The 27,283-nt window shown below is 38.9% G+C and overlaps 1 protein-coding gene across 3 annotated transcripts; it reads right to left on the bottom strand.

The window, feature by feature from the left end:
• On the bottom strand, positions 1-25,980 carry LOC122660193 (probable cytosolic oligopeptidase A). Of its 3 annotated transcripts, none has more exons than XM_043855401.1 (17): positions 25,549-25,980; positions 25,278-25,445; positions 24,873-24,996; positions 21,261-21,333; positions 16,565-16,712; positions 16,219-16,449; positions 16,059-16,149; positions 15,351-15,472; positions 12,558-12,665; positions 12,214-12,459; positions 11,704-11,849; positions 9,634-9,751; positions 9,278-9,437; positions 9,158-9,189; positions 4,458-4,523; positions 373-444; positions 2-180 (listed from the first exon to the last, which is right to left on the bottom strand). In XM_043855401.1, exons 1-17 carry the CDS (start codon positions 25,957-25,959, stop codon positions 94-96), a joined length of 2,403 nt encoding a protein of 800 aa, XP_043711336.1. In that variant the 5' UTR covers positions 25,960-25,980; the 3' UTR covers positions 2-93. The 3 variants fall into 3 exon arrangements, with proteins under 3 accessions (XP_043711337.1, XP_043711336.1, XP_043711335.1); XM_043855400.1 differs by having other exon boundaries at positions 16,565-16,708; positions 21,257-21,333; XM_043855402.1 differs by lacking the exon at positions 373-444 and having other exon boundaries at positions 1-180; positions 16,565-16,708; positions 21,257-21,333.
• Positions 25,981-27,283: the final 1,303 nt, after the last annotated feature.

Raw genomic sequence — 27,283 nt, forward strand, 5'->3', positions numbered from 1 at the left:
GGCTATAACAGAGCTTACATTGGGAAAGACCACGAATCTCCCCTGCAACATGGGGATGTCTCCCAACAAATGTGCATTAACACAGTGAAGTACTCAAGCTGAAGCTGTGGCTGCTAGCAGGCCATTGTGCCTGAGAAGTGCTTCTGGGGAAGGTTCACGCCCTCGGAATTCCACAAAAACCTGGAGGTGACATAAACTCAAGAAAATTTTAAGGATGGAAAGCAACGGAACTAATGAAATGCAAAAAGCTAAAGCAACAAGGTGACAACACTATGCTCAAGCCACAAACTCTACTGGGGCAATCACAAAGCTTTGCCTCCTAAGCAAGTAACAGAAATTCCAACAGAACACATGCAGTTTATTCAGTCTAACCTCAAGTGGTGGTTTTCCACCTCCAAGGGCAAGAATGGTTTCTCGGAACTTATGACCAGTCTCCTTAACAGCCTGTTACAAGAACAAACAAATTTCCAGTAATTTTAATAATGGTCATTTGAGGTTTTCAAGTAGCCATGAATTGCAATAAGTTCCACTATTTCATTGAGGGATTAATTATGGATGCTTTGGAAACAATATTTCCTCCCAAATAATTTGGATGCATGATGAAACAGTGACGAGTTCATTAACAAACCCAACTAAAGCTGCGTAAGGTCATGCAAAGTTACGCTTGTATTCATTCATGCAGCATCTAAAGTTGTCACCGTGTTTCCACCAACTCCATAATGAATCTTGCCTTTGTGTCTGACATCGAAATTAAAATAACATTAAAAGAAGGGTTCGTCTGTTTGTAACCAAGCAGGTCACAAATAAAATCTGTAACCTGACATTTTTACCCTGTATACAATGATGTGGTGTTAGAATGCCTATTGATGTAAATTGTTACATGTTCCATCATTCCCTTTCTTCTCTCTCCTCAGACCAATTCTCCTAATCCTCCCAATTTGTGTACTCCAGTCCGACGACGACAAGTCATACACAACGAAGTTTTGCCTTGGTCGATCCAGTGCCAACCAAGGTTTCTGTTCTAGACAGTCATGATTTGAACACCAATGCATCTCTCTGTTTTTTATTTTTATTTTTTATCCAACGCGATGGGATTTCTGCTATCAATGCACAAATGCGCCATTCTCCAGCAAATATCATCAGGCAAAAACTAGGAACTATTTGGAATCAAGAGGAGAATATAGTTAGGCAGTGGGTTCTAAATGTGTTTACACATACAAATGAGAAAATGTATACACGGAACAGGAGGATAACATAGTTACGTGGGTAGGTTCTTAGATGAGTTTCCACATACAAATGAGAAACTGTATGAACAGAACATAGGATTCCAAATTACAAAGGATGGATTTACATGAGAGGGATTTTCGGTGGCTTGGTACTCCTAATCTCTGTGTGGCTGCAGAATTTGAGTTTTCGGGAAAGGTTGAAGAGAGAAGAAAGACATTGGGATCAAGGGTTGCACAGGGATACTCAAGATTGCGACTTCTATTGTTTTGTCGCCGAGCAGCAGTAGAACCGTCTACGGTTCCCCTTCGATCCCTCCCTCTTACGCAGTTGATGGATCAGAAATATGTGAACAGAAGAGGTAATGTCCACCGCTGGTAATTGATTTATCAGTACTCCATGGATTTAGTGCAGACTACAGAGAAGAAAAGTCGGAAATTGGGGCAAGACTGCCATGTTTTGACTTTGGACTTGGTCACTTAAAATTGCAGGAAAAATACAGAAAGGAGGAACGAAGACAAGGGGAGCAGCTTCGAGCCCCGTTTGGATCAAGACGGAGGTCATGCCCAGTTTAGAAGTTGGGGTAACCTCTATAGCCAATGGTATGGGAGAGAGAGAACCATCCCTAAACTTACATTGTTATATCTCTTTGCATGTATGAACTAAGTTTTAATTTCCAAAGAGTTTGACGGCATTAAGAATTTGAAGTTGGGGACAATTGGTGGAACTTCATCCCTACTTGCGAAGACATACTTAAAATACTTGGAGGGCAGTGAGAGCCAAGAGCAAAGTTTGTGGAGACCAACCTCCATAGAAAATAAACATCTACAGATATTCGTAATGGCATAAAGGATGGACTGCTAACATATTTAAGCAACGCTCATCTGATAAGAAAAAGAATAGCAAGATGCAGGTCAATTCTCACTGTTAACCACATGCTTATAAAGGCCTAACTGTATAACATCCAAGAAGACTAGAATCTAGGATTTAAGGCAAGATTCCATAGTTGGAAAAAAATGGGTAATCGAGATAATCTATTGAGACAGGGTACCTGAGGGTCTTGTAATGATGGATAGGAGAGACTTATGGTTGTGTATGTTTACTAAAACAAACTTCCTATATAAAACGCTGATAAATGAAAGTAGATATTTTTTAAGGTAATATGGCCAGTGGATAACTAAAGAATTCTGCACTATTCTCAATTTGATGGGTTGTCGGTGAGGACCACAAAGCTGTACAGTGTGGAGAAAATCCATCCAACATGGGCCATAGGTTGCTTTCCTTTCTAACAGAATGTGAGCCGAAAAGGCTACAGTGAGCTATATTAGTTAAAATGGTATGACTTGCTGCCTTGAGGACAAATTCCACCTTCATTGAAATGACTTCCACTTTTGCCATCAGACAGTTAAATTCCTCTCATTAGAATTGATTAAATCCACTTCAGAGAAAGCTAATGAGAAACCTTTTTCGAAGACAGTCAGAATTTGCCCATTGTTAACGACAGAGTAGTTGCAAGGTATTTTTGCAGCATTTATATTTGTTTGACCCCTGATCTACCTAATACATTACTCTGATCAACAGGCCTTTGGGTTACTACACCCAGGACCATACTAAATTTAATTTTGATGGCCGTTCGACACAAAGTCCAACTCCATCTGGCATCAGAAAGCTAAGACGAAGCCTAGAGCAGGTCATTCATGCAGTTTCAGATACAAAAGTGTAGGCCTATTAAAGATGATGCTGTCGTCTTGCTCCATGGTTTTTATTGGTTATTCAGATACAGAGGGGAGGGCAGTAGGGCTATTAAGTGAATGCCATTAAATGAGAGGAACTCAGCACTAAACAAGGGTCTAAGGTGTATCTCATCGTATCAGAGTCTACTGCACCTTGACTTTCTACAGACACAATCTTGCTGCACCAGAGGCAGAGATTTCAATAAGAAGGGGTTTTGGATTCTTCATTGTTCTGTGGTCCAAGAGTTTCCCACTTCAAGTATGATGTTTCTTCCATCTCTTTCACAAAGAGTCTTGACTACTAGTTTTCATTCAATAAAGCCAGTGGAGGGATATATATACATCATACTATAATATAAATGTAGAAACTCAAAAGTCATGGCAAATCTTTTCATACCAAAAATACCCTTCAACAATATCAATAAGCCCAAAAAAATACCCTTCATTAATTATTAATTGTTAATTGTTATAATTTTCAGCTAAATTAAATTCTTCCTCCATTAATAAACCCCCCCTCAATGTCACATTAATTATTCTCTCATAAAAATTAATGGACCAATCGTTTCCCTACTCAGTTTTCTCACGTTTTTTCAGATAAATTCAATAAGAGATAATTATTATTAATTAGAAATTAGAAATTAGAAATTATAAAGAGAGAGTAAAATAATCTCATTTTTCATTGAACAATGTATAAAACCCCACTTTCCAATGTATAAAATAATCCCATCTTATCTTACCAAAAAAAAATTTTACAATATTATCCATTATTCCTTGAACAATTGATAAACCCCCCCCCCCTCAATTAATTGTTATAATTTTGAAAATACCCTTCATTAATTATTAATTATTAATTGTTATAATTTTCAGCTAAATTAAATTATTCCTCCATTAATAAACCCCCCCTCAATGTTACATTAATTATTCTTTTATAAAAATTAAGGGATCAATCGTTTCCCTACTCAGTTTTCTCACGTTTTTTCAGATAAATTCAATAAGAGATAATTATCAAAAAAAAAATATATTACAATATTATCCATGATAAACCCCCCTCAATGTTGCATTAATTATTCTTTTATAAAAATTAAGGTACCATTCGTTTCACTACTTAGTTTTCTCACAATTTTAAAGCTAAATTCAATTATTCCTAAGACACAATTAAAAATGCATATATTATAAATGAAAAGAAGTTGTAAAGAAATAAAAGAAAAAAAGGATTATTGTAATGTTTGTTTATATAAACAATTTTATTATTTGAGTAACACATCTAAAATGTTGGGTGTTCATTTCAGTGATTCATACATGAAAAAAAGCAAACACGTGCATTTGCACGTGCAACTTTACTAGTATATATATATATATATATATATATATATATTTTGAGGGGGACTAATAAAGAAATGAAAAATAAAGCAGTCTAACACAAGGAGTTCCATTGGATTGAATGAGAAGTCATCAGAATGAAACAGCAAAATATTCCTCAAATCAGTTTTGCAGCCATACCTTGTTGTTATCCAGTCCGGCCTCCTCAAATGCTGAGAAAGCATCAGCTGATAGCACCTCTGCCCACTGCAGCATTAGAAAACTAAATTTAGAAGATAAATGGAAATTCATAACTGACACTAATCAGAACATATTTTTTCTTTCGGTTGGAAAGCAGGAGTCTAGTCAGCTCCTCCATCAATGCCAAATAAATTAACATATGATGCCAAATGAAAATTGGACAATAAGTAGCATTCCACTCTGGTTGAGAGTTCAAAAGACTGTTACATATATTAGATCATGTGGGTCCAACCTGTCCAACTGGTCAAACAGATATCCGGGCCCCAAGCAAGATAGGCTACATAACTGACAACAAAGGACACTGAAAGTAATATCAAACTGGTTGAGTTTTGACATTATTTTTTCTCACTCTAAAGAAAATGATCAACATTTTTTAATGCATTTGCCCTTCACACCATTGGCCAAAAATACTACCACTGGGATCGGGCAAACCACCTCGCCTCCAACAGGAAAGGTTAAAAAGAAAAGCCTGATTGAGGGTGTTTAGAGCTTTCTTGACCTTGTTGACTTAAGGGTTTGACTTAGTAGGCTTAGTGCGCCCTGTCAGGCACCTTGTCTTAGGACAATTTCATTGCCTTCTTTCAAGTTAAGGCAGAAGAGCCCACCGCCCACCAACTTCACGGTTTCATGCCCTGCCCCCGATCGAGCACCTAGTATGCGGCTAGGGAAAGAAAGATAGATAACAACTATCTTCTGTTACGCTATTCTGAAAGCAAGGCAAGTGGACTAGCAAGCTCTTCCCAGCCCCGTTCATTTTCTTTCTTCAATAGGGAAAGGCCCGACTAAGAGGCTATCATCCGTCAACCTTTGTCCAAGCAACTTCCTTTGATCAGAATCCACTGTAAGGAACCTAAGACTTTTGGGCAAGGATGAGAACAACAGACTGTGCAAGGCTGAGAAGATGGCTACAATTTTTCCCCCTTAGAAGTAATGGACCCAAATACAAATACAGACCCAATACTAATTATGTGGATCCACAGAATAAAAGCCCAATCCCAACAATCTCCAACTTGGCTAAGATTATGCAAGCCACCTTGAAGAAGACCGGTGTTGATGTCAATTCTGCAAAATCCGCCATACCCAAACCGGTATTGATGCAGATAAGTCACATAATGGGCTTATTTTATTGAAAATAAGCCTTGGGTGGGGTTATGTATGCATTGGGCCTTTGATTCCATTTGTTTTCTTTGTAATGGGCCACTTTAATGGGCCTAAAATGTAGGTACAAGGAAGGCATACGGGATTAGGCTTAGTAGTAGCTTTCATGTTCCTAGGTTAATTAATGTAGTGGGTTTTACTTTCCTAGGTAGGATTAATTAGTCTTTTAGTTTTCCTAGCTTAGTAGTCATTATATCTTGATTGTAGTTTCAATATCTTGGGAACAATTTTCTAGGTCATGGGGGCAATTTTCCATATCTAGGACTTGTTATCTATGTATGGGGAATTCCAAAGGGGTTTTGGAATTCTAAGGGTTTCTTTAATGATTATTTTGCTGTACTCAAGATTTCTATCTCTATATAATGTAAGTCTTGGCTGCTCTCAAAGGCACCCAATGAATTTTTACAGCAAACAAGCTGAATATTTTCTTGTGTAACTCAAGAGGGCCTAGGTGGAACTCCTATGGTTGGGCAACTAGTGGGACTCTAGCTTGCCAAAGTTATCCTACTATCTTCAACATTCATCATCCATCACCATTTCCACCTTCATCATTCAAACACCAACACAGCATGATCAGAACTAACCATATCTAACCCAAGCTGTCCAGCACCTACCCCTATTCTCTTCCAGATTCGATCTTGGCTTGCTTACCCTCTTGGATTTGCATCAGGTATGGCCAACACCCCTGGGTGTCATTGCCTATCCACCATACCCAAAACAGCATGGCCCACACCCCCACCTTGGATTGTCCCATACAGCTCACTGCCCCTCCTACCGTTGAAACTTGATCGGAGAGACCACTTCCACTCATAAGATCCGAAGTGAAAGAGACCCGCTTCTTTCTAGACCTACATGTTGATGTGGATCAAAGGTTCCAACTGCAAAAACAAGGCCCGAATAACATAGACCCATATTTGTTGGTTTTCATGGACCAAGCTAGGTCTATGCCTAAGATAATATTGGGCCAGGCATACGCCCAATTTTAGTCTGTGTAAAGAATCTTTAGGAGTATATTAGTTGTCAATAAAGGAGGTCCTATTGTCAAAGGGAGGCTCCCTTGTCAAATTAGGTAAAGGTTTGGTGGGAGTTAAGTCAATGTTTGGTGGCTAGTAGGTGGAAGTTACACAAATGTTTTGTGGGTTTGTTATGTTTTGCTAGCCTATATAAGATGTAAGAGCCATAGAGCTCAAGACACAAGAATTTTATGAATAAAGATTGCTTGGTTTAGTACCATTGAGTTGTGAGAGATAGTGAGAGGTGAGATACCTTGTGGTTAGTAAGAGACTGACACAAGGCCATAGGTGAGAGGCCTTGGTCATATCCCTTATTCTTTTTCCTTTATCTTCTACCTATCCTTCTTCCCTGGTTTATATTTAACCCCTACAACCTATGCCTGAGTTACTATTATTCCTCTAACGTATATTCTATTGAAGACTCCAAGGAAGCTGCTGGTAGAAGGCCAAGAGGGGTAGAGTTATTCCACATTGCAAATCCTTGATTTTATTGTCTGGTGTTGTTTATTGGTGAAAAATATCTAGACCATGAATTGTATTGATGGTATTTGATTTATTTGATCTTTCATTGTAAACCTAGCAAGTGGGACTTATTTAAGGTTTAGACATTGAAGTCCTTGCCTTTGCGTCGTCAACGGTTGAAGTAGGACAGTGATCCTGAGTCGTTGTTGCGGCTGAAATACACCAATCCAGATTGTTGTCCTTGCACTTGTGTAGACAGGTGTTGAAGCAGGATACGGTGCAAGGTTCGAAAACTCAGGTCTCGGAGCCATCTCAGCCCAGCAAAAAACCGAGTTGGGCCGAGATCTCGGCGAGTTTGTGCATTTTTTTTTTTTTCCGACTCGGAAGCCCATCTCGGTGGGTTTTAGACCTCTTTTGGGTCTGAAAATCGGTATACAGCCTATTTTAGGCCATTTAAACACAATGGCATTATTAGATTTTGCAAAAACAAAGTCCAAATAGGAGTTTTAGTTAGTGGGAAAGCAGGACAGACACTTGCTTATTCTAGAAACCAGGACAGACACAGGACAAACAGTCTTATTTATGCCTAAATAACTCCTTCAATATAAATCAGATTTAAGCAATCTTGGACTTGTTGGAAAGCTTTCAAAACATAGCTTTCCAACAAGTCCAAGATTGCTAAAATCTGACTTATATTGAAAGAGTTATGTACTGGTCAAACTTAATTCGGTGTGCACGAATGCTGTCAAAATCACTCTGAATGAAAATAATTTTTTGGACATCAAAACAAATGAATATTTTACCGTACTTTTGGTTTTTAGCAATGTTTTACCATAATAAGATTTATGGAATTTTTAGATTTGAGAAAAATCCCAGCATTAGAAAGTTGAAAATTGCACCTATCGCCGAAAATCTAGTTTTTGTTCTTGAACTGGGGGGTAGACTTTTTTTCCTTTTGGAATTTGATTTTTTAACTATTTTTATTGGATTCAAATGGGGGGGTATTTGCATATTTATGAATAATATCTTAAGTAAATGAAATACAAATACAAAAGCATTTACTTAAATGATATTAGGCATAAATAAGTGTGTGTCTTCTCTGTCTTGGATCCTGGCATAGATAGGTGTCTGTATACCAAGAATTTCCAGCAAGATCTCGAGATCTGGCACTCATATAAAGGACCTACATGGGCATTTTCCTATATCAAACCGAGATCTCGCCGAAATGTCGGATCTCGGATCTCGGAGAGATATTAACATTTTAAGTTCCGTAGGCCATCTCGACTCGGGAAATTGGAAAACCGAGAATCTCGGCGAGATCTCGGGGGAGATTTTGGACTAGATTACGGTGTTCCTAAGTTGTTGTCGTAGCTAAAAATCACTAGTGTGAATAAGTGTTGAGGTCGGTTAGACCATTATTCCGTGGATGCAGGCACAATGTCGAACCACGTAAACCGTGTGTCATTATGGTTGTTTAACTTTATTTGTCTGAATATATTGAAGTGTGATGGTGATGACAGGATGGGTGTGCACTATCTGGTAGACCTGACCTCTTAGTAGTAATGAGGTGGAAGTGCATAAGACAGTGTTTGTGCGTCGGAAGTGAGACATCATTATCAATGTGATTGCCTACAGTATTGTGTTGTGTGTCGTGCCATAATAGTTGATAGTCACAGTGCCATCGGTGTTGGGAATACCAAGGGAGTGTTGGAACAATTTTGGGAGAAATTTTGAGACATTGATTCACCCCCCCCCCTTAGTGTCAACCTGGGAATATCACAATATAGTGGGTATAATGCTTAAGTTAATGCACTTAGTATATCAGAGCTAAAGTCATGAATACGAATTTCTTTGTAATAATTACATTTATTACAACACTTAATGGTCAATAACATCATAACAAAACAGAAGCTTTTAAAAGACATCGATAAGGATGATAAACAGTCACAAGAAAGTATAAACTTCAAAAGATACTGCAAAACCAGCTAGAAGAGCAACAAAAGCTACCTTGTAACTGTAGTATCCAGCTGCATATCCACCTTATGTGCACAGAAGGAAAATTAGTGTAAATAAAGTCATACAAAAAAAGCACTACAAACATTAATAAGGAATTCCAAAATCACAAACCTGCAAAAATATGGCTGAAACTACAAAGGAACCTGTCCTCGGGCAGCAATGGAATCACTTGTGTCCTTTTACCCACTCTTTGATCATAGTCATAGATGGATTCTGCACCACCAGGAACATACTTTGTATGCAGCTCCAAATCCAAAGTTGCAAATCGTATCTGAAAAATAAGTAGACCAAGATCAATGGCATAATATGTTATTTAGGTCAAAACCGAAATAACATAACATTAAATCTAGAAAAGCTTAACACCACATTAAAATGCAAAAGTTAACCAAAAATAGAATTGCCTATATAGAAAAGCAAAAGAACAAGCAAAATAAGTAAGTATACATCATGTAAATTGATATACCAACCTGACGAAGGCTAAGTGAACCTGCACGGAAAGTCCTAGCTGCAAGGAGCTTCAAATATACTTCTTCCGGGAGACTCTCTCCACTTTCATAGTGTTTGGCAATGCTCATCAAAGTATCCCTAAAACATCCAAGTGAGAAGGAAAAAAACGATCATTAAGTCGGTGTGAAACACTAAAATGTACTCAGTTACAATAATCAGCAAGATCAGGAAGCAATTCAATATTAAAACGAAATCTACCGATTGCAGCACAAAGATATAGTTAATTGAAAAAAATGGAGTACAAGCAACCATTGTAACACCCCGCAAGCAAGTCATGAATATATTGTAATTTAATATACTAAGGTATATTTATATGTACTATGATGGGTATTATATAATTGTAAGATGTATTGACATGATACTTTGGCTTGATATTTTAGGACTTGAGAGACTTAGATGCTACGATAAACATATTGACTCTGCGAATGACATACTAGTATTTCTATATGATGTATATTGAAATGTATAAGCATGGTTATGTATTTTATGATGTGTAATATAGTTTATCAGAATGATATGGATTATTGAATGTTTGACTTGTATGCATAATTAGTGAATGTGAGAGAATTGTATGTGTTGCTATATGAGGCGTATTGAAATATTTGACATAATACATTTAAAATGATATGATGTTAAGTATATGTTAAGGTGTTATATGACAAGTTGTATGAGTATATGTTTGTGTATAAGAAATGTGAGCATGTAAATGAGAAATGTAAATGTGTACGAGATATGTAAACAAATGTACGAGATATCTAAATCAAGTGAATAAGATTGATAATAGTAGTACTATGAGAACATGACCTTGTGAATACCGTCCCTTTCCAGTAAGGGGTTATGTACTAGATGAGGTTTCTTATGAGCTAAGGACTCAGTAAAATCATGTATGTGAACGAGCTAAGGACTCGATAAAATCAAGTATGTGGACGAACTAAGGAATCGATAAAATCCTGTATGTGATACGAGAGCGAGCTAAGGACTCAGTAAAATCCTGTATGTGATACGAGATTACGAGTACGAGCCGTGTCATTCCTCTCCTAGGTTACAGTACTAGGGTAAAGAGTTGATTTATTGACACGAGGCCAGGCTAACCTCTTCTAAATAGTGCACTATCAGTATTTCACAATATTGGCTAAGACTTGACATAACAGTAAAACGTTTTTCCTCATTGAGTTGTTAACTCATCCCTGTAATAAATCTTCTTTTCAGAAGATGAGTTCAGAGGAGAGGTGTGCACAACACCAGATTCTATAGGTTGTGACTTGTGAGTGCACGTGGTGCACTAACCTTAGAGACAGGTCATGACTCATGAGAACTTACGATGTTAGGACTTTGGATAAACAATGAGATAACACAATCTTTTGATGTAATATAATTTTTGATAACTACGCTAAACTTTAGTATTTGCCACCAGTACATGTATATACAATGTGTAACCCTTAAATCCAGCTTCCAGTGTTGTTAAGTCTTCCGCTGTGTATGTATGTGATGTATGGGAATTGGATTATTATAAAAATGTGAATGGTGGTTTCTGTCCAATGCCCGTGAGGGCAGTACCTTATACCCTGTCCGGGTTTAGGGTCGTTACAACCATCAAGGAACATGATGAAAATATTAAGGTAGCAGCTGAATGACTTCACATAGAAGATTTCAAAACTGTCATCAGAGGTTTGCCCTTAAAGTTGTAGAAAACACTACACAAACTGAAGAGCTGGAATTGGATGTTTATTTAGGAATTTTCTCATTCAACCCCTCTACATTTTGGACTTTGAAACATCAATAGAACATTTCTGATAATTTAAATATCTAGTTACATATCATATACAATATCGCAAGTTATTGTGTCAGGAGATTATATTTAAAGATGAATGCCAAATCATGCTCTAAAATATGAAACAAGGACACCAAAAGTCATGTGTTTAAACTCATAAATTTGTCTAACATGTGGAGTCCAGAAAGCCCATATAAGGCAGATACATCTTTCAAGGAAATATAGCCAAGGAGATGGGGTTTTTTTAAGACAACATTACCTTTGATAACACCAATTTTCCATAAACTGAGAAGGCAATTCAACAGCATCCCATTCTATACCACGAATACCAGAAACTAGACCCTCATCTTGCTTGGTGAGCATATGCTGAAGTGCATGACCAAATTCATGGAAGACAGTCTCAACCTGAATATTGTGGCACAAAAATTACAATTGCATACAATCTGCAGCAGTAGTTGTGCATTTTAAGGTCTTCTCAATAAGGTGCGAGTCATGTTAGATAAAACCATTCAGTTTCTTAAAACATATATCTGATCTTAGATACCTCCAAGTGAAGATTAAGCAGAGGTACACATGCTAATCATGATAATGGAGAATCTGGTATTTAATTGAATTTCATTCAAAAGATTTTTTTTTCATAAGAAAGATAATAGCCCTAACTACAGAATGATTTGAATAAAGCATGTATTGTGAGAGATACCAGGGCCATTAGGTTTTTCAAGACTATATAAGCCAGAGAAGTATTACCAGCTAAAATACAAAACTATACCTCACGGAAGGTCATGAGACTTGGCTTGTCTCCAACTGGAGGAGTTTGATTGCAAACCATGTGGGCAATAGGCAGCCTAGCAGAGGTGCCATCACGTGAAAGTGCACGACTTCGACCAACAACTTCATCCATCCATGCACCACCACGTTTTTCATCTGGTCGAGAATATGGATCAAAATAGAAGTATGCAATCGGATTGCCTGAAGAATCTTTGACGCAATAAAATCTGACGTCATTGTTCCATACCTAGAGAATTTTAGAACATACATTATCAAAAGGTGAGGAACTTGATGATAGGGACAAAAAGAAACAATGAAATATGAAACAGTTGCAGAGAACATTACTGGAGCTAGGCCATCAGCTGGTTCTATATCAATGTCAAACAGCATCTTTGCAAGGCTAAAAAGGCCATCCATAACCTTTGGCAATGAGAAGAATGGACGTAATTCCTCCTGTAGAGTTAAAAGCAGGTGAAAACATGTCATAGGCCTCTTTGTAGAAAAGTGTAGGTATGTACATACTGCAAGCAACTTCATAGATGACAATGCTCATGTAAATGGGGCTACAACTACAGCATTGTAATCCTTCAGTTGAAAACAAAAATGAGTTCATACTTCATAATGATTAAATCAAAGCTAAGGACTTCTAAATTGGCTATACATCTTTTTTCTTGTCTAAGAATTTAACAATCTTCTCAGCTTGACAAGAAATGCACCCCACATGGCAAGTGGGAAAGAAAGAGCTCCCCAGACCTAAGGATTTAAGTCGACAAAGGAATACATGTTCAAAGTAATCATTATTTCTATTTTTTTCTTTAAGTTGATCACTTCCAAACTTGAACAAGAACACCGCAAAATTTCATCCTTGAACAAGACCACAAAAGAATTACCACACATGTTAACAGTAAAATAATAAGCAGTAAGGGCAAGCCATGACAACCCCCCTTCTCAGTCCAAAACAAGCCAATATATAGTTGCCCACCTCTTTAGACCAAAAGTTTAAAAAAAAAAAGAATACAGGATTAGGATGTGCATTCAACCCAACGTTAGTATGCAGAAAATATAGCTGCCACTATAATGTTGGGCCATTGGTAAATAATATTTCCAGTGACAATTATAATGAAGTCTGACACCCCAACACCCCATAGGCAGAAAGATGATATTCCAGTAGCAAGACTTACAATAAGCAAACATTTAATAGCTGTTCCATTTGATGCACAGAAAAGATCAAAAGGACATCAAAGGATACCAATTCAATACAGTGCACACAATGGCATGGCCTTACAGACCCTACCAACTTTACCACTGCATCCAAGATGAACATACAGACAAGACTAAGACACCAGTAAGTCACATTAAAAATCTATTTGACGTTCACACACTGTTAAAAGGCAAGAGTCATTGTATCTAATTTAAAGAAAAATAACATGTCTAACTAGCCAATATTTTTATTGCTCTTCCCGCCCTTCCCCCCTGTTTGGGATGAATTTAGACTACCTTTATTTTGAGTTCCACAAAGAGAAACGGTAATACAAAGGACTGGTAAATAATATATCCAGTGGCAATTATAATGGAGTCTGACACCAACGTTCACACACTGTTAAAAGGTAAGAGTCATTGTATCTAAAGGGCGTACCCAGTGCACAAGGCTCCCGACACTGTGGGGTCCGGGGAGGATCATAATGTAGGCAGCCTTACCCCTGCTTTCACAGAGAGGCTGTTTCCAGCCTCGAACCCCTGACCACTTGGTCACAATGGAGCAACCTTACTGTTGCACCAAGGCCCGCCCTCAGTCAGTGTAACTAACTTAAAGAAAAGTAACATGTCTAAATAGCCAATATTTTTATCCTGTCCTTCCCCCCTCTTTGGGATGAATTTAAACTATCTTTAATTTGATTTCCACAAAGAGAAACAGTAATACAAAGGACTGGGGGGGGGGGATTGGGAAGCACTAAATTTTGTTCTCCCCCTCCACAACCTTCAAGTAGCCATTATTATTATTAGGGAAAAAGTTCCCTGCAAGGCTGCGTGCTGATGCAGTATCAAGCCTGAAGAAGATCCCTCATGCTGTTTTGGTCCAAATCAGAACTAGACCAACTTGCAAAGCCAAGAACCAGCTTCAATTAAGCTCAACCGTGGGTTAAGCTGGCCAGGGTTAGTCCCTAAGATATTATTGCTGGTGGGGCCCATGAAGTCCACTCCAAAGAGCCACCAGACCTGAGTTTAATTTTCTTGAAGTGCCTTTGCATTTTCCTAGGCTTAGTTAATGAGTTGATTTCTTTTTCTAGGTGCTTTAATTAGACTTTTCAGTTTTCAAGTTGGGACTTGGGTCTTTTAAGTTTCTATGTAGGAGTCCAAAGTTTGTGTTAAGTAATTAATTTTACTTGGTATTAGTTTCTAGGTAATTTAATGTTTTATTGGAGTTAGCTTCTAGGTGATTAATGCTCGAGTCCAAGAGTCATTTTTATTTTCTTTATATACTCATGTAAACCAACAATGAAAGGAGAAATTTGAAGAATGAATTGAATATTGGATTTCATTGGAAATCAGCAGATGTGTAAATGTGTTTGATCACCTTCTATCCCTTCCCCTCTCCTCAACGTCTTCTCTTCTTTTTCTCCCCCTCTCAATCTCATCTCTTCTCCTCTCTCTCACGAATCACGATACTCCCTCTCATCACCCCATCTCTTCTTCTCTCTTCATCCAAGATCAGAATCTGATCTTGAAACCTCGTCTTCTCCCTTTATCCTATCCTTAACCTCCCTATAAACTAGATCTGATCTCTGTATTACAGATCTGAACCTTCCACCTGCATCACGTGCACCCTGTGCCCAGACACAGGAGTGCATGAAATGACCGCCCTGACTCCCAGAAATGAAAAAATCCCACCCCTGTTGATGCCCCTTGCACATGCTCTCATTGGCCCCCACGCTTGTGCATGGGACAGGCATCCTGGCAGCGATCTTCTGCCATCATCATCATCATCATCATCATCATTATGATTATTATTATTATTATTATTACTACTACTACTACTATTATTATTTTCTAACTGATGTTTTTTTGAGCTTCACACAGAAACTGCAACACAAATAGAATAGAACCAGCAGCTTAATTGAATGAGGAAGAAAGGAGTACCTCACTTATGTCATATTTTGACTCACGAAGTCTCTCGCTCCAAAAGTTAATGTCCCAGTGGTTCAAATCTTTAGCTTCTGCAGCACCTTGTTCTCTAGAGAAATTCTTAAGGTCTTCCATGTCTACAGATCAAAAGAACTGTCAAAGCATAAAGGTTTTTTCAAACAATAAACTAATCATCACAAATGCAAAGTGTTTACATAAGAAAATAAAAATTGTACATACAAAAGCTTCTGAAACATACAGTAACAACAAAGTAGATTTAAAACCACCTGCTAAGAAAAAATTAAGATGAAAACAATTTTGAAACAAATGCAAAACAGGAGGCATTCATATAACTTCAATTTCCAGAAAAATTATGATTTCCATACTAGACAAACAACAAAGGAAAAACTAAAGTAGGGAACATTAGCATGGGCATTGATACAGAAGGAAATAACCACAGATATAATAAATTTGGTCCATGTTGAGTCCATCCTCATTGAGAACTCTTATATAGGAAGTTCATATCTGTGCTGATACAACAATTTTCTGAAACGATTTATACTACCAACATAAATTCCACCCCGAATGCTTGTATATAGGTGCAATCTTTCTATAACCAAAACCCTACAGTCAAAAAGAACACATAAATTTACAAGCTCATAAAGATTAGCAACTAGTTTTCTCCCCATGAGGGCATAACGTAAAATATATGCAACCACTCACCTTGTACCGCAGCATCCCAAGAAGCACTTCGAAGCTTTTCTAGGAGCTCTGCTGCTTTATCAACGGTGGCCATTTTCATTGCCATGCTTACCTGTACACAAGAAAACAATCTCCTTAAGTTTGTGAAGGAGGAGAGTTGCAAATGATCAACAAAGCATACCTCGGCATAATTATTGTAGCCAAGAAGCTTCGCCTTCTCCAACCTAAGCTTCAGGATTTGGTCAATGATGGGTGTGTTATCGAGATCTCCACTAGAGGCACGGGATATGTAAGCACGATAGACTTCCTCACGCAACAATCGATCCCGAGCATGTTGCATAACAGGGAGAAAGCTTGGACCATCCAATGTAATTACCCAGGGTCCATTCTCGGCAGTAGCACTTTCATGACCCTAATTTGATATAATACGAGTACCAATAAGAAACAGAATCCAAACTTGATCCGATAGGCAGAAAAACTCTAGTAGACACCAAATATTTCAAATATAGCATCAGTACATCAAATACCTTGGATAGTGCTGTTTGTGCAGCCAAGCCAAGTGCAGAAGCAGGTAATCCATCGATGTCCTTCTTGTCTGTAATAAGTTTTTGAAAACTTTTTGTGGCGTCCAAAACATTCTCGTCAAACTTTTGTGACAGTTTCTCCAACTCCTGTGGATAAAGTACAAGTGAAGAGCATGAGAGGGACCTGATATAATATCAAAGCATGTGACCAGAAACAGAGAAAGAAAAAGAGCAGAAGAAGAAGAAGATGGAGATCGAGTTGGGAAGAGAGCTGTGCGATAGAGTGATCTACTCTATCGTGCTAGCCTTATATTTATAACAACCAAAACTGACTCTTAGTCGTTAGTCTACTAAGAGTCAAACAACAATTACATCCAAAGTTAAAATAGAAACAAAAAACTTAACAAGACTAGAAAACCTAATTAAAAAAGGAAAGACAAACTATAAACTTAGCAAAGAACTTAGACATGATCCCTTGGTACAAGGTCCATGGACACCCATAGACCCCCAAAACAAGACACACTCTTACACTTCCCCCCCCCCCCCTTCAAGCTGGAGTATATATATCTCTGATGCAGATCGGTTATGTTTTTCAACCAATATTCTGGGTTTAATTAAACCCATCGATCCAGCCTTATTTGGAGCAGAATATAGCTATTGACCTGCTGATTTGTAGGGGAGCTAATTCCCAGATTTGGGAGGATAAAGATCAGATTGTGTGGGGCCCATGGCCATCTCGCATGGAGGAAATAAATCGTGGAATACTGTGGGGCCCATAGACAGCTAACGTAAGGAGGAATATATCAGCCTTTCCTCAGTGTTGCATGTTCCACAATTTCCCCTAAGTCTTTTTTCTGTTAGCCAGTTAACTAAGGCGCTCAACTGCTCAGTAACTTTCTTTCCTTCTCACTGTATTTTTCAGGATCTTCATACAAGGAAGACGATTGGTGAAGGGTGTGAAAAAGATGGACTGTACAACCTCTACTGTGCTGCCCCTTCTGCTTCTGCTGCTTCTACCACAGTTGGTGGGGTGTCTCCTTTCCAGTGGCATTGTCGGTTAGGACATTTGTCTTTGTCTAGATTGAAACTTTTGTTTCCTCTGTTTAAGTCCTTAGATAGGTTAGAGTATGAGGGCTGCAAGTTGGGAAAGCATCACCGTGCTTCTTTTCCCTCTCGACCCATGGCCCGTAGTCCTTTATTTTCTTTAGTTCATTCGGATATTTGGGGTACTTGTCATGCAAGTAATAGGCATGGTTTTCAGTATTTTGTCACTTTTGTGGACGACCACTCTCGTCTTACTTGGTTTTACCTCTTGAAGGATCGTTCAGAATTTTTATAAGGAAAAAAAAGACTCAATTTAGTATCGCTATTAAAGTTTTTAGTTCTGATAACGCTTTGGAATATGTTCAAAATGAAATTTCTTCTGTTTGTGCTACTCATGGGATGATTCATCAAACTAGCTGTTCTTATACTCCACAACAAAATGGAGTAGCGGAACAGAAAAATAAACATTTACTTGAGGTAGCTCGAGCCATTATGTTACATATGCATGTTCCTAAGCAATTTTGGTGTGATGGGATTCTTACTGCCTTTTGCTTGATTAATGATATGCCATCTTTTGTGCTTGCCGATAAGTCTCCGTTTTCTATTTTGTTTCCTAGTTTACCATCATTCAACTTACCTCCTCGGGTTTTTGGCTGTGTGTGTTTTGTCCAAAATTTACATTCCCTGAGTGATAAGTTGGCTCCTCGGTCTACTAAGTGTATTTTTCTAGGTTACTCTCCTACCAAGAAAGGGTACCGGTGTTACGATCCGGTGACCCAGAAACAGTTTATTACTGCTCTTGTGACCTTCTTTAAATGCCCTTCCTATTTTTTTAATCAGCCCACCTCGTCTGGGGACACGTGGGCTGATTCTGAACCACCACCCATACCCTCCCTTGTCCTATCCCTACACCTCCACTACAGGTTTATTGGCGCAAGAAGCCATCGGGGCAGCCCAGTACAAAAATTACTGCTCCAACTCCATCACTACATGTACCAACTTCAACCTCTGGGGTAGATCCTAGTCCTCTTGTGCATGCTGACTTACCAGTTGTACCTCAAGACTTACCTGTTGCTATTCGTAAAGGTACACGGCCATGCACTCAAAAATCATTGGTTGTGTACCCTATTGACAAGTTTGTCTCTTTGTCCCATCTTCCATCTACCTATTATAGTTTTGCTCTCTCTTTGTCTACTCATGCCATTCCCAGGAATCATACTGAGGCCCTTACTATCCTTGCATGGAAAAATGCCATGGATGCTCTCTTTGACTTGTAATACTTGGAGCTTGGTGGATTTACCTCCTGGTAAGGACCTGGTGAAGTGTCGGTGGGTTTTATACTATTAAGTATCACTTTGATGGTTTTGTTGAACGTCTAAAAGCCCGTCTGGTTGCCAAAGGATACACCCAACCTTACGAAGTTGATTACTTTGAGACTTTTTCGCTGGTTGCCAGATTGAATTTTGTACGTCTTATTATATCATTGGTTGTTAATTTTAATTGGTCATTGTTTTAGTTAGACATTAAAAATGTCTACCTCTATGGTGACTTACTCGAAGAGGTGTATATGGAGCAACCTCCAGGGTATGTTGCTCAGGGAGAGAATGGTGGACGTGTGTGCAAGTTGCGTAAGGCAATTTATGGACGGAAAAAGTCTCCTCGGGTTTGGTTCGAGAAGTTTAGTGCAATTGTAACCAAGTAGGCAAGTATGGCTTCTCTCAGTGTTATTCAGATCATTCAAAGTTTGTTCATCGTAGAGGAGAGAAGTCAGTTGTCTTAGCTGTCTACGTGGATGATATTATTGTCTCTGGTAATGATGAGGTTGGCATAGCTGAGGTAAAAGGGTATTTACAACAGCATTTTCAAACCAAAGATTTAGGTCAACTCCATTATTTTCTTGGGATTGAAGGTTTTTTTTTTTTTTTAGGATGAATAAATAATTCAACACCAAAGGAAAGAAAGGGGGCGGGAGGAAACAAAAAACACAAGGCCGAGCCTTTACAAGGGGAGAACCCCGAAACCACAAGAGGCCAAAAAGCCCCGAACTAAATACAACTTAACAGACTCAACTTAAGGGAGCCCATTATGTCATAGCAATATCTCGGCAATAAACATGGTTACGGATATCCATACTTAAAGGCGAAAGCTTCTCAATGTTGGTAGTAGCATAGTCCCGGATGGGCAGCTTCTTGCGGAATGGAGGGGCACTTAAATCACGACGATGGTAGACAAGAATGGGACAATGAGGAGCAACAGAGGTCTGAGGGGGAACAGAGGGAGGGGGAGGTAAAGGGTTTGGGATGGGTGGGTAAATGGCACGAAAGGCCCACAAGGGGGGTTATCTAAGAGATTATGGGCCAAGGGATTGGGTGAAGGTCCACGAGGAGCTGGGGTTACATGGGTACGCACATTAAGCAAAGGCCCACAAAGAGCTAGGGTTCCTAGGGTTCCACGCACAATGACAGGAGTGGTGGGACCCACGGGAAAGAAAATATCTCGGACGGGGGTTAGAAAGGGCCTGGGTCCCACAATAGTCGAAGGAGTTAGAAGGTTAGCAAAGGGGGAGGGTTTAAAGGTGTTAATGTTAATGTCTCTTTTGGGAAGAGAACTGTCTGACAACCGAGTCGAAGGGGATCAAGATACAGAGGAGGAACTGCCAAGGTCGACTAATTGGCAGCTCGAAGGAGAGCGACATCTCACTGCGACAGCACCAAAGGATTCCTTGGAGACAGTGCTGAGATCTTCAGGATCGTCAGAGTGCAGGGCTGCAAACCGGTTGCTACCGTTAGGTAAAGAAGGGTTAGGGACCATCGGTAGGTTCTGGCGACTTGTGGTGTGGTTAATCGGAGACCTAGAAGCCAGAAGTTCTCTTCTCCGAAGCCGACACCGGCACCTAATGTTAGATCTTCCTCGGCCAGGGGAAGAGGATTGGGAGCACAAGGGTGAATCGGATTCTCAGACGTGGCTACTGGAAGCTCTTCCAAGTTTGCAAAAGTAACCTTTAGAGAACAAGAGACGGAGTCGTGACCGAACAGCTTACAAACTGAGCAATGGGGAGGCCTCCAATCATAAACTATTGCTCAAAGACTAATTAATACTACCCACCTATGAAAGTAAAACCCACTACTAAGCTAGGAAAACTAAAAGACTAATTAATTAACCCAGGAATGAATATAAGCTACTACTAAACCTAATTCCTTATGCCTTCCTTGTACCCATATTTTAGGTCCATCAAAGTGGCCCATTACAAAGAGAACACATGGAATCGAAGGCCCAATGCATACATAACCCCACCCAAGGCTTATATCCAATAAAATATGCCCATTATGTGACTTATCTGCATCAAAGATGTTGGTTTTTTTTGCATTCTAAGTATATGCATATACTTGGAATTTAGTTTTAGATACAAAACTCCAACATCAAGGGAGAGGAAGAGTGGAATAAACGCACATAAAGATTTAGATTCAACAAAAAACTAATTGGAAAACATGTGTCTAAACTGTGGATCATATTTCATAAGAAACCAGCTTGTAGTTAAGAGTCAAACAGAATGGAAACCATTTACAGCTACTACTAAATTAATCAATTGCATACATATTCTACATTCTACTTCAAAAGAAATAGGAACAAATAGCATGCTCTCAACCACACCTGCTGAATGTTGTTAAAATGGTCTCTTTTATTGTCTTCAAGAGAAACACCACTAAGAACTGCCTCTTTTATCTTGGCTGCATGTATAAAAGACCATGTTACAAAGCACATCACATCCAAATGTTAAATCTCAAGATTTAATTACCAAATAACAACTCTGCTTGTTGAAGTATCTAGAGAACAGAGCAAACACAAGGGAGACAAGTATACTTAAGTTTGTAAAACATGTCATGACCTCATGGCACCGGCAAAGACTCCACAATTAGGTACCTTAGAAGACACATATGGCAGCCTGAGAGACCAAGGCGGTAATTTCAGAAGTTTCAAGTCTTGGAAGGACTTGAGTCTAGCACAAAGAGATGGTCAACCTCTCATTTACAATTGGTGGATGACACAATGATTGTCTATAAAGTAAATCATGAAAATGTTATATACCTACGGGGTACTCTCCTATGATTTGAGGCAGTCATTGAGAATGAACTATAATAAGAGAAAATTTATTGATCAGGGAGGCCCTCAACAATTAAGAATTCCCAAGGGCCATTCCCCCTTGGGTGAAAGGTTTGGTTCTGTTGCTTCTAATTTTCTAAAGGCAGCCTAGGTTCAAGCCATATATGTTCATGCACATGGGACCCAATTATTGAACTCTTTCGAAGGAAATTAGCAGGATAGAAGAGTATCTTTGGAGGTGAGTTAGAGCTGGCATAAACGTTATTTTAAATTTCATGGATGGAAGAGTGGTGAAGTTGGAAGAAGTGTACCAAATTCAAAGAGCACTTATTTGGTGGCTGATGCAGTACACCATTGGACTGGCTGAATCAATATGATAGGCTTTGGAAGCCAAAGCCTATCAGCCAAGTCCAAGACTCGTGGTGGAGAGTAAATTAGAAAGTACATTTTAAGTTGGGGGCTTTCTTGTTGTTAGGAGGGGTTTATTTGTAATCCTTATAAGGTCTGGAGGTTTACTTGAAACTTCTTCTTTTAATTATTTTAATAATTGGCTATCAAAAGTGTGGGGCCCAGTTCTGGTTGCACAATCAGTTGAGGTGGTATTTTGTTATTTTAAATGTCTTATTTAAGTCTTTAACAGTTGTTACTGTTAGAAGTGTATGTTACAGGAAATTCTAGTTTCCTTTTTTTATTTAAAGATTTGTAAAACCTCCATATTGATGGTGAATGACGGAATATTTTATTTGAAAACTGAATGTTCTCTCTCCTCTTTCTTCCCCTGTCATCTTTCTTCTGTCACCTGCAGCACTCTGGTTGCTAGCAGATTTCTCTTCTTTCTCTCTACTATTTCCTCCATTGATCTCACTTCTATTCTTCTCTTTCTTCTTTCCTGCAATAATCTTTTTTTTTTTTTTTTTTTTGTCATTCAAGTTTATTTCCCAATCGCATGTGCTAAGGAAGGTTCTGCCAGCAGGTCTGAAATAGATTGGTTATTACTCTGGCTTTATGCTAACAGAATACTCATATAAGATCTGTTTTCTGATGTTGTTCTGTTTTGGCTATCCTTTTCTGGTAATTAATATCTCTGAATTCAGGTCTGAACCATAGTTCAAAATTCTGTTTCCTAGAATATGAATCCTGCATGGTTTGTGAGCTGTTAACAACATCAGAACTATCTCTTTCGATTAAGTTCTATTCACAAACAGAATCTGTTTACTCTTATCCAGTCTATTATCTGTCACATATATGGTTTATTGGGGACCTATTTGCATCTGAAATTCATAACCCTTTGGATTCTCATATTGCAGTAATGGCATTACTCTGATTCTATTAAGCAATGGCTTCCAATAGTTCGGAGTTATTATGAGGAGTTGGAAGAACACATAGCTTGGTTCCCAAGATTTCAGCTTGAATATGAATGACTAGGAAGTGGATAACCAGAAAGCTTGCTGCTAAGACAGGACAAGTCTCTGGTGATGGCAAATGTGGTGGTAGAAGATACTATATAGCAACTTAGATGGGATTCTACTGTTAGCTTGCTCTTACTTGTTTCATGAATCACAACATTTGCTTTTCTTTTTATCCTAGTTAAAATAGTATCATCATATACCAACCAAAGTATCTTTCCCTCTCCTATGAATGTCCTATGTCCAGACATGAGTTAATTTAGGGATCATTCAGTGAATCTTCATATGATGTCTCCAGTTGCACCAACTTAGGATATCCCCGGAAAATTGGAGAGAGACTTTAGTAGAAAAGGTAACATGTTCTGAAACCTATGGTCTTTTCCTTTCTGTTGAACAATAAGAAAGAAAGAAACAAACAAATTTTCAACTGCAAGATAGGAGATTGTTGAGTTTTCAATGCCCAGTGGGAACATATAGATTCATATTAATTTCTCTTTCTCTGTACAGTTTGCATAGCTGATCATATTCATCTCTTGACCAAGGTTTTAAAGAGTGGAATCGGAATCCGGATCGGTCCCGGCTGATTCCGAACCAATCTAGAACCGGTTAGGAAACAGCCAGAATTAGATGGATTTTCCCTAATCATATTGGAAGGGGATCGGACAAGCCAGATAGGTTGGAATTGGGATCGGCCGAGATGGATCAGCTGAAATCGGGATTGGCCTCGGCTGATTCTAATACAAATCGGACAATCCGAATCCGATTCCGATTCTTGAATCCATGATCTTGACCCATAACTCCAAACCAAGGACAGGAAGAAAAAAAAGGGATCGTGAACAAATTAAGAAACTAGCATTTTCCTTCACTGTTATTATCCTTGTTTGGGAGTTCACCACATTACACGGGGAAACCGAACCTTGGATTCTTAAGAGAATGTCAATCAAAAGCCACAGTCTATGACAATTAGCAAATATCAAAAGCCACATCCAAATTTTAGGACACTGGGTTAGGGATGTGTACAGAATGAAAATCAAAGTGTGTACACCATATCTGAATTCGTATCCGATTAGCATATCCACTATTCAAATTCGATTTGATATCTGACAGATATTTCACCCAAATATCCGAATTTGTGTCCACCAAGGAGTCGGATATCTGAATCCGTTACTATCTGATTAATTTTTCAACATGTAAATATTAATGATAATAGTATAAGACTAATACATAATTGTTTCTATTTGATGAGAATATAAATAAATATAGAATGTATAACTCATATTTTTTTTTTACCCGAATATTATCTGGGACCCGGGCCAGCCCCCAAACTTTTATTAAAAAATCTCAAAGAATAGATGAATACAAGAGGGGGGGGGGGCATTCCCGCCTTGCCCCAGCCCAAAATAATAACAAATCACTCATTGTCTGCCAATCAGAAATACTAAAATCTTAAATAATCATGGATAATATCAAATTATAATCGGAACGGATACTATTGAAACAAATACATCAATATCCAAATATGTATCCAATTATTATCCGGATATTAAAAGTTATCTGAAGTTTTATTCGATATCTGATTATCATGAGAAACATCCAAATAAAAAAGCTATGAATTCGAACCAAATCTGGATTTTCAGCTGTCCATTTACAACTCTACACTGGTAACCGAAAAAGAAAGAGCTTACATAATATTTAATAAATAAAAAAAAAACAGAATAGGGAAGAAGAGGCTAAGGAAACACTATATGGTGGACACTTACATTCTACAATACGCTTATGAGCATCACTCATTGTCTGCCAATCAGAAGATTGTTTGATGGCCCTGAAAGCTTCGTATATGGGTTTACTTTGTCCCAATTTAAGTGTGAACTTAACTTTCTCTGGCTGCAAAACAGAAGTTAACAATGTAAAGGATGTAAAGGCGACCGATTATCCCAAAGCCCCAGCTTCCTTCCATACCGTAATACCTTTTTCGTTTTCTTTTTTTTCTTTTTTTTTTCCTCTTTTTTTTTTTTTTTTTTTTGGGGGGGGTGGGGGGTGGATTAATGGTAGGCTTGATACCGTAATACTTGATAACAATCTAACATAAATAAAGATTTCCCGTAAATCCTGATCTTCTAGATATCTAGTTTCCCCTAGCAAAGAGATGCAGAACAAAGTCGCACCTGAACTTCCTCGATGGCAGAACGGAGTTCAGGAGAATCCTTAACACTCTTGAGATGATTCACCATTCCCCAAACCACTTGGAGCCGATCTTCAATCTTCTCCAACGGCTCGACCAACTTCGGCCAAGTCGGTTCCACTGTCTTCTCTAGCTCGACCAAATCATTTTCCTGCAAGCTCCATCGATCAACAATAAATCTACCCAAGGAGAAGTAGAGGGGTGAGGGGTTGGGGGAGAGAAAAAATCAAAAGAAAGAAACCGAAAAAGCTTACGAGTTTCTTAAGCAACGCTATAATCCCGGGACGGACATGCTTGGCTTCAACAACATCGAAAGGCGGGAAAACGAAATCCCGCAGAAGAGGATTTCCTTCGAGTGTCACTTCGGACACCATCGATGTCGCTTCGGAAACCATGGACGGAACAGAAGAGGAGCAGAAGGTGGGGGAGAGTGAGGTGGATTTACGGAGTTTCTGAAAGCAGAAGGTGAAAGAAGACGACCAGAGAGGGGAAGGATAGGATTTAGAGAGATACTTGGGAGAGGGAAGGGGGCAAGAATAGCGTATTAGGAGAGGTTCGATAGAACGAGTGACGGAAATGCATGTCGCCGTGAACATGTTGACTATTACTAATACTCTAAGAGCAAGAGCCCCGAAACCTACTCTCCTTGTCCTTGCCAGGTGCATCTCCGAACCGCAAGGGCCATCTTCGTTACTGTGTAATAATAAGTAGCGATTCGGAGTGTACTAAGTACTATGTATGACTCTCTAGTCTCATCTCTCGTCTCAGCCCCTTTGTCGTAGACTCGTGGTTGGTAGTTGTCCGGCCCGTTTGCCTGATCGGGAGTTGGGCCCAGGATCAGGCAAATGAGCTGGTCTCCTGAGAGCCCAGTATGTCCAGGGAGCATCCAGCCGTTGGGCTGTGCTGCACACATCCCTAGGTATGCATCGAGATGTGTGCAGCACAGCCCCACCCTTAGATGCCCCTGGGCGTGCCTTGGGTGCTGAGCTCCTTGGAGAGGAGCCGGATCCTCTCATGTCTTTACCCATCATCTCCCCTAGGGGTTCAAATCTGCTACCCACATGGAGACGGGTGGGGATAGATCTGAACCCTCCATGGGGGTGTGGGATCCGCCTCTTAGGTGTGGGACCCACACCCTATGGAGGGGTCAGATCTATCCCCATCCATCCTCATGTGGGTAGCTGATCCAAATTCTCTCCGTAACGTACCCATCCCGCTCACTCTTCCTTACTCTCACCTTCTCTCCCTAAACCTCACCTCCTAAATCCCTGAAATCTCTCAGATATATCTCCCTCATCTGACAATCTATTCTCCCTGAATTCTCTCTCTCTCACCCCTAAATTTCTCCATAATTATTTCTATAATCTCCCTTTTTCTTCTCTCTTATTTACTTACTTTCAATTTACATCTATTCTTAACAATAATAAGGTAATTACTCCAATAATCCAGCTGTTACAGTTCGTGGCTAATCTATATCTCTCTCACAGATGGAGTAAGATAGAAAGAAGAAATATGTATACATTATCTCTCACATGTGTTTATAATCAATGGGATTTTCTTATTGCCACCCCCCCTAAGGTGTCAATAGATTTATAACTTTACTTTTAGTCCCTTTTATTCCCAAAAGTTGTTTAATGCAAGAGTAAGATGGGATTTCAAAAAATTAAAAATCATTTAATGAAACATTTAACTCTCTCGCTCTCTCTCTCTCTCTCTCTCAAACAAAAAACAGGGCATCAATATAAGTTGGAACATAACTGGGAACAGTTTTTATAAGAACAGATCTCCCAGCTTGTGATAATAATGATAATTTCCAATCTGCAAGTTTAATTTTGAATTCTGTGAACTATGTTAAGGAAACATTTACTCCTAGCCTTATACGCCAGTAGGGGAAAACCCCACATAGAATGAGGCATCTCCTTCTATTAAAGAACACTTTACTTTTATTAGTAATAATTTGCTAATCCACAAGACCATGAAAAATATGCA

The sequence above is a fragment of the Telopea speciosissima genome, chromosome 4 (assembly GCF_018873765.1).
Source record: "Telopea speciosissima isolate NSW1024214 ecotype Mountain lineage chromosome 4, Tspe_v1, whole genome shotgun sequence".
NCBI lineage: Eukaryota > Viridiplantae > Streptophyta > Magnoliopsida > Proteales > Proteaceae > Telopea > Telopea speciosissima.

What these genes read in the sequence shown, in the direction of transcription:
- LOC122660193 (XM_043855401.1), bottom strand. Translation starts at nt 25,959, where the DNA reads ATGCACCTGGCAAGGACAAGGAGAGTAGGTTTCGGGGCTCTTGCTCTT. An exon ending in CACAAACAGCACTATCCAAG is followed by an intron (nt 16,450 to 16,564) that starts GTATTTGATGTA and finishes ATATCAAATTAG; the next exon opens with GGTCATGAAAGTGCTACTGC. An exon ending in GCTACAATAATTATGCCGAG is followed by an intron (nt 16,150 to 16,218) that starts GTATGCTTTGTT and finishes TCTTGTGTACAG; the next exon opens with GTAAGCATGGCAATGAAAAT.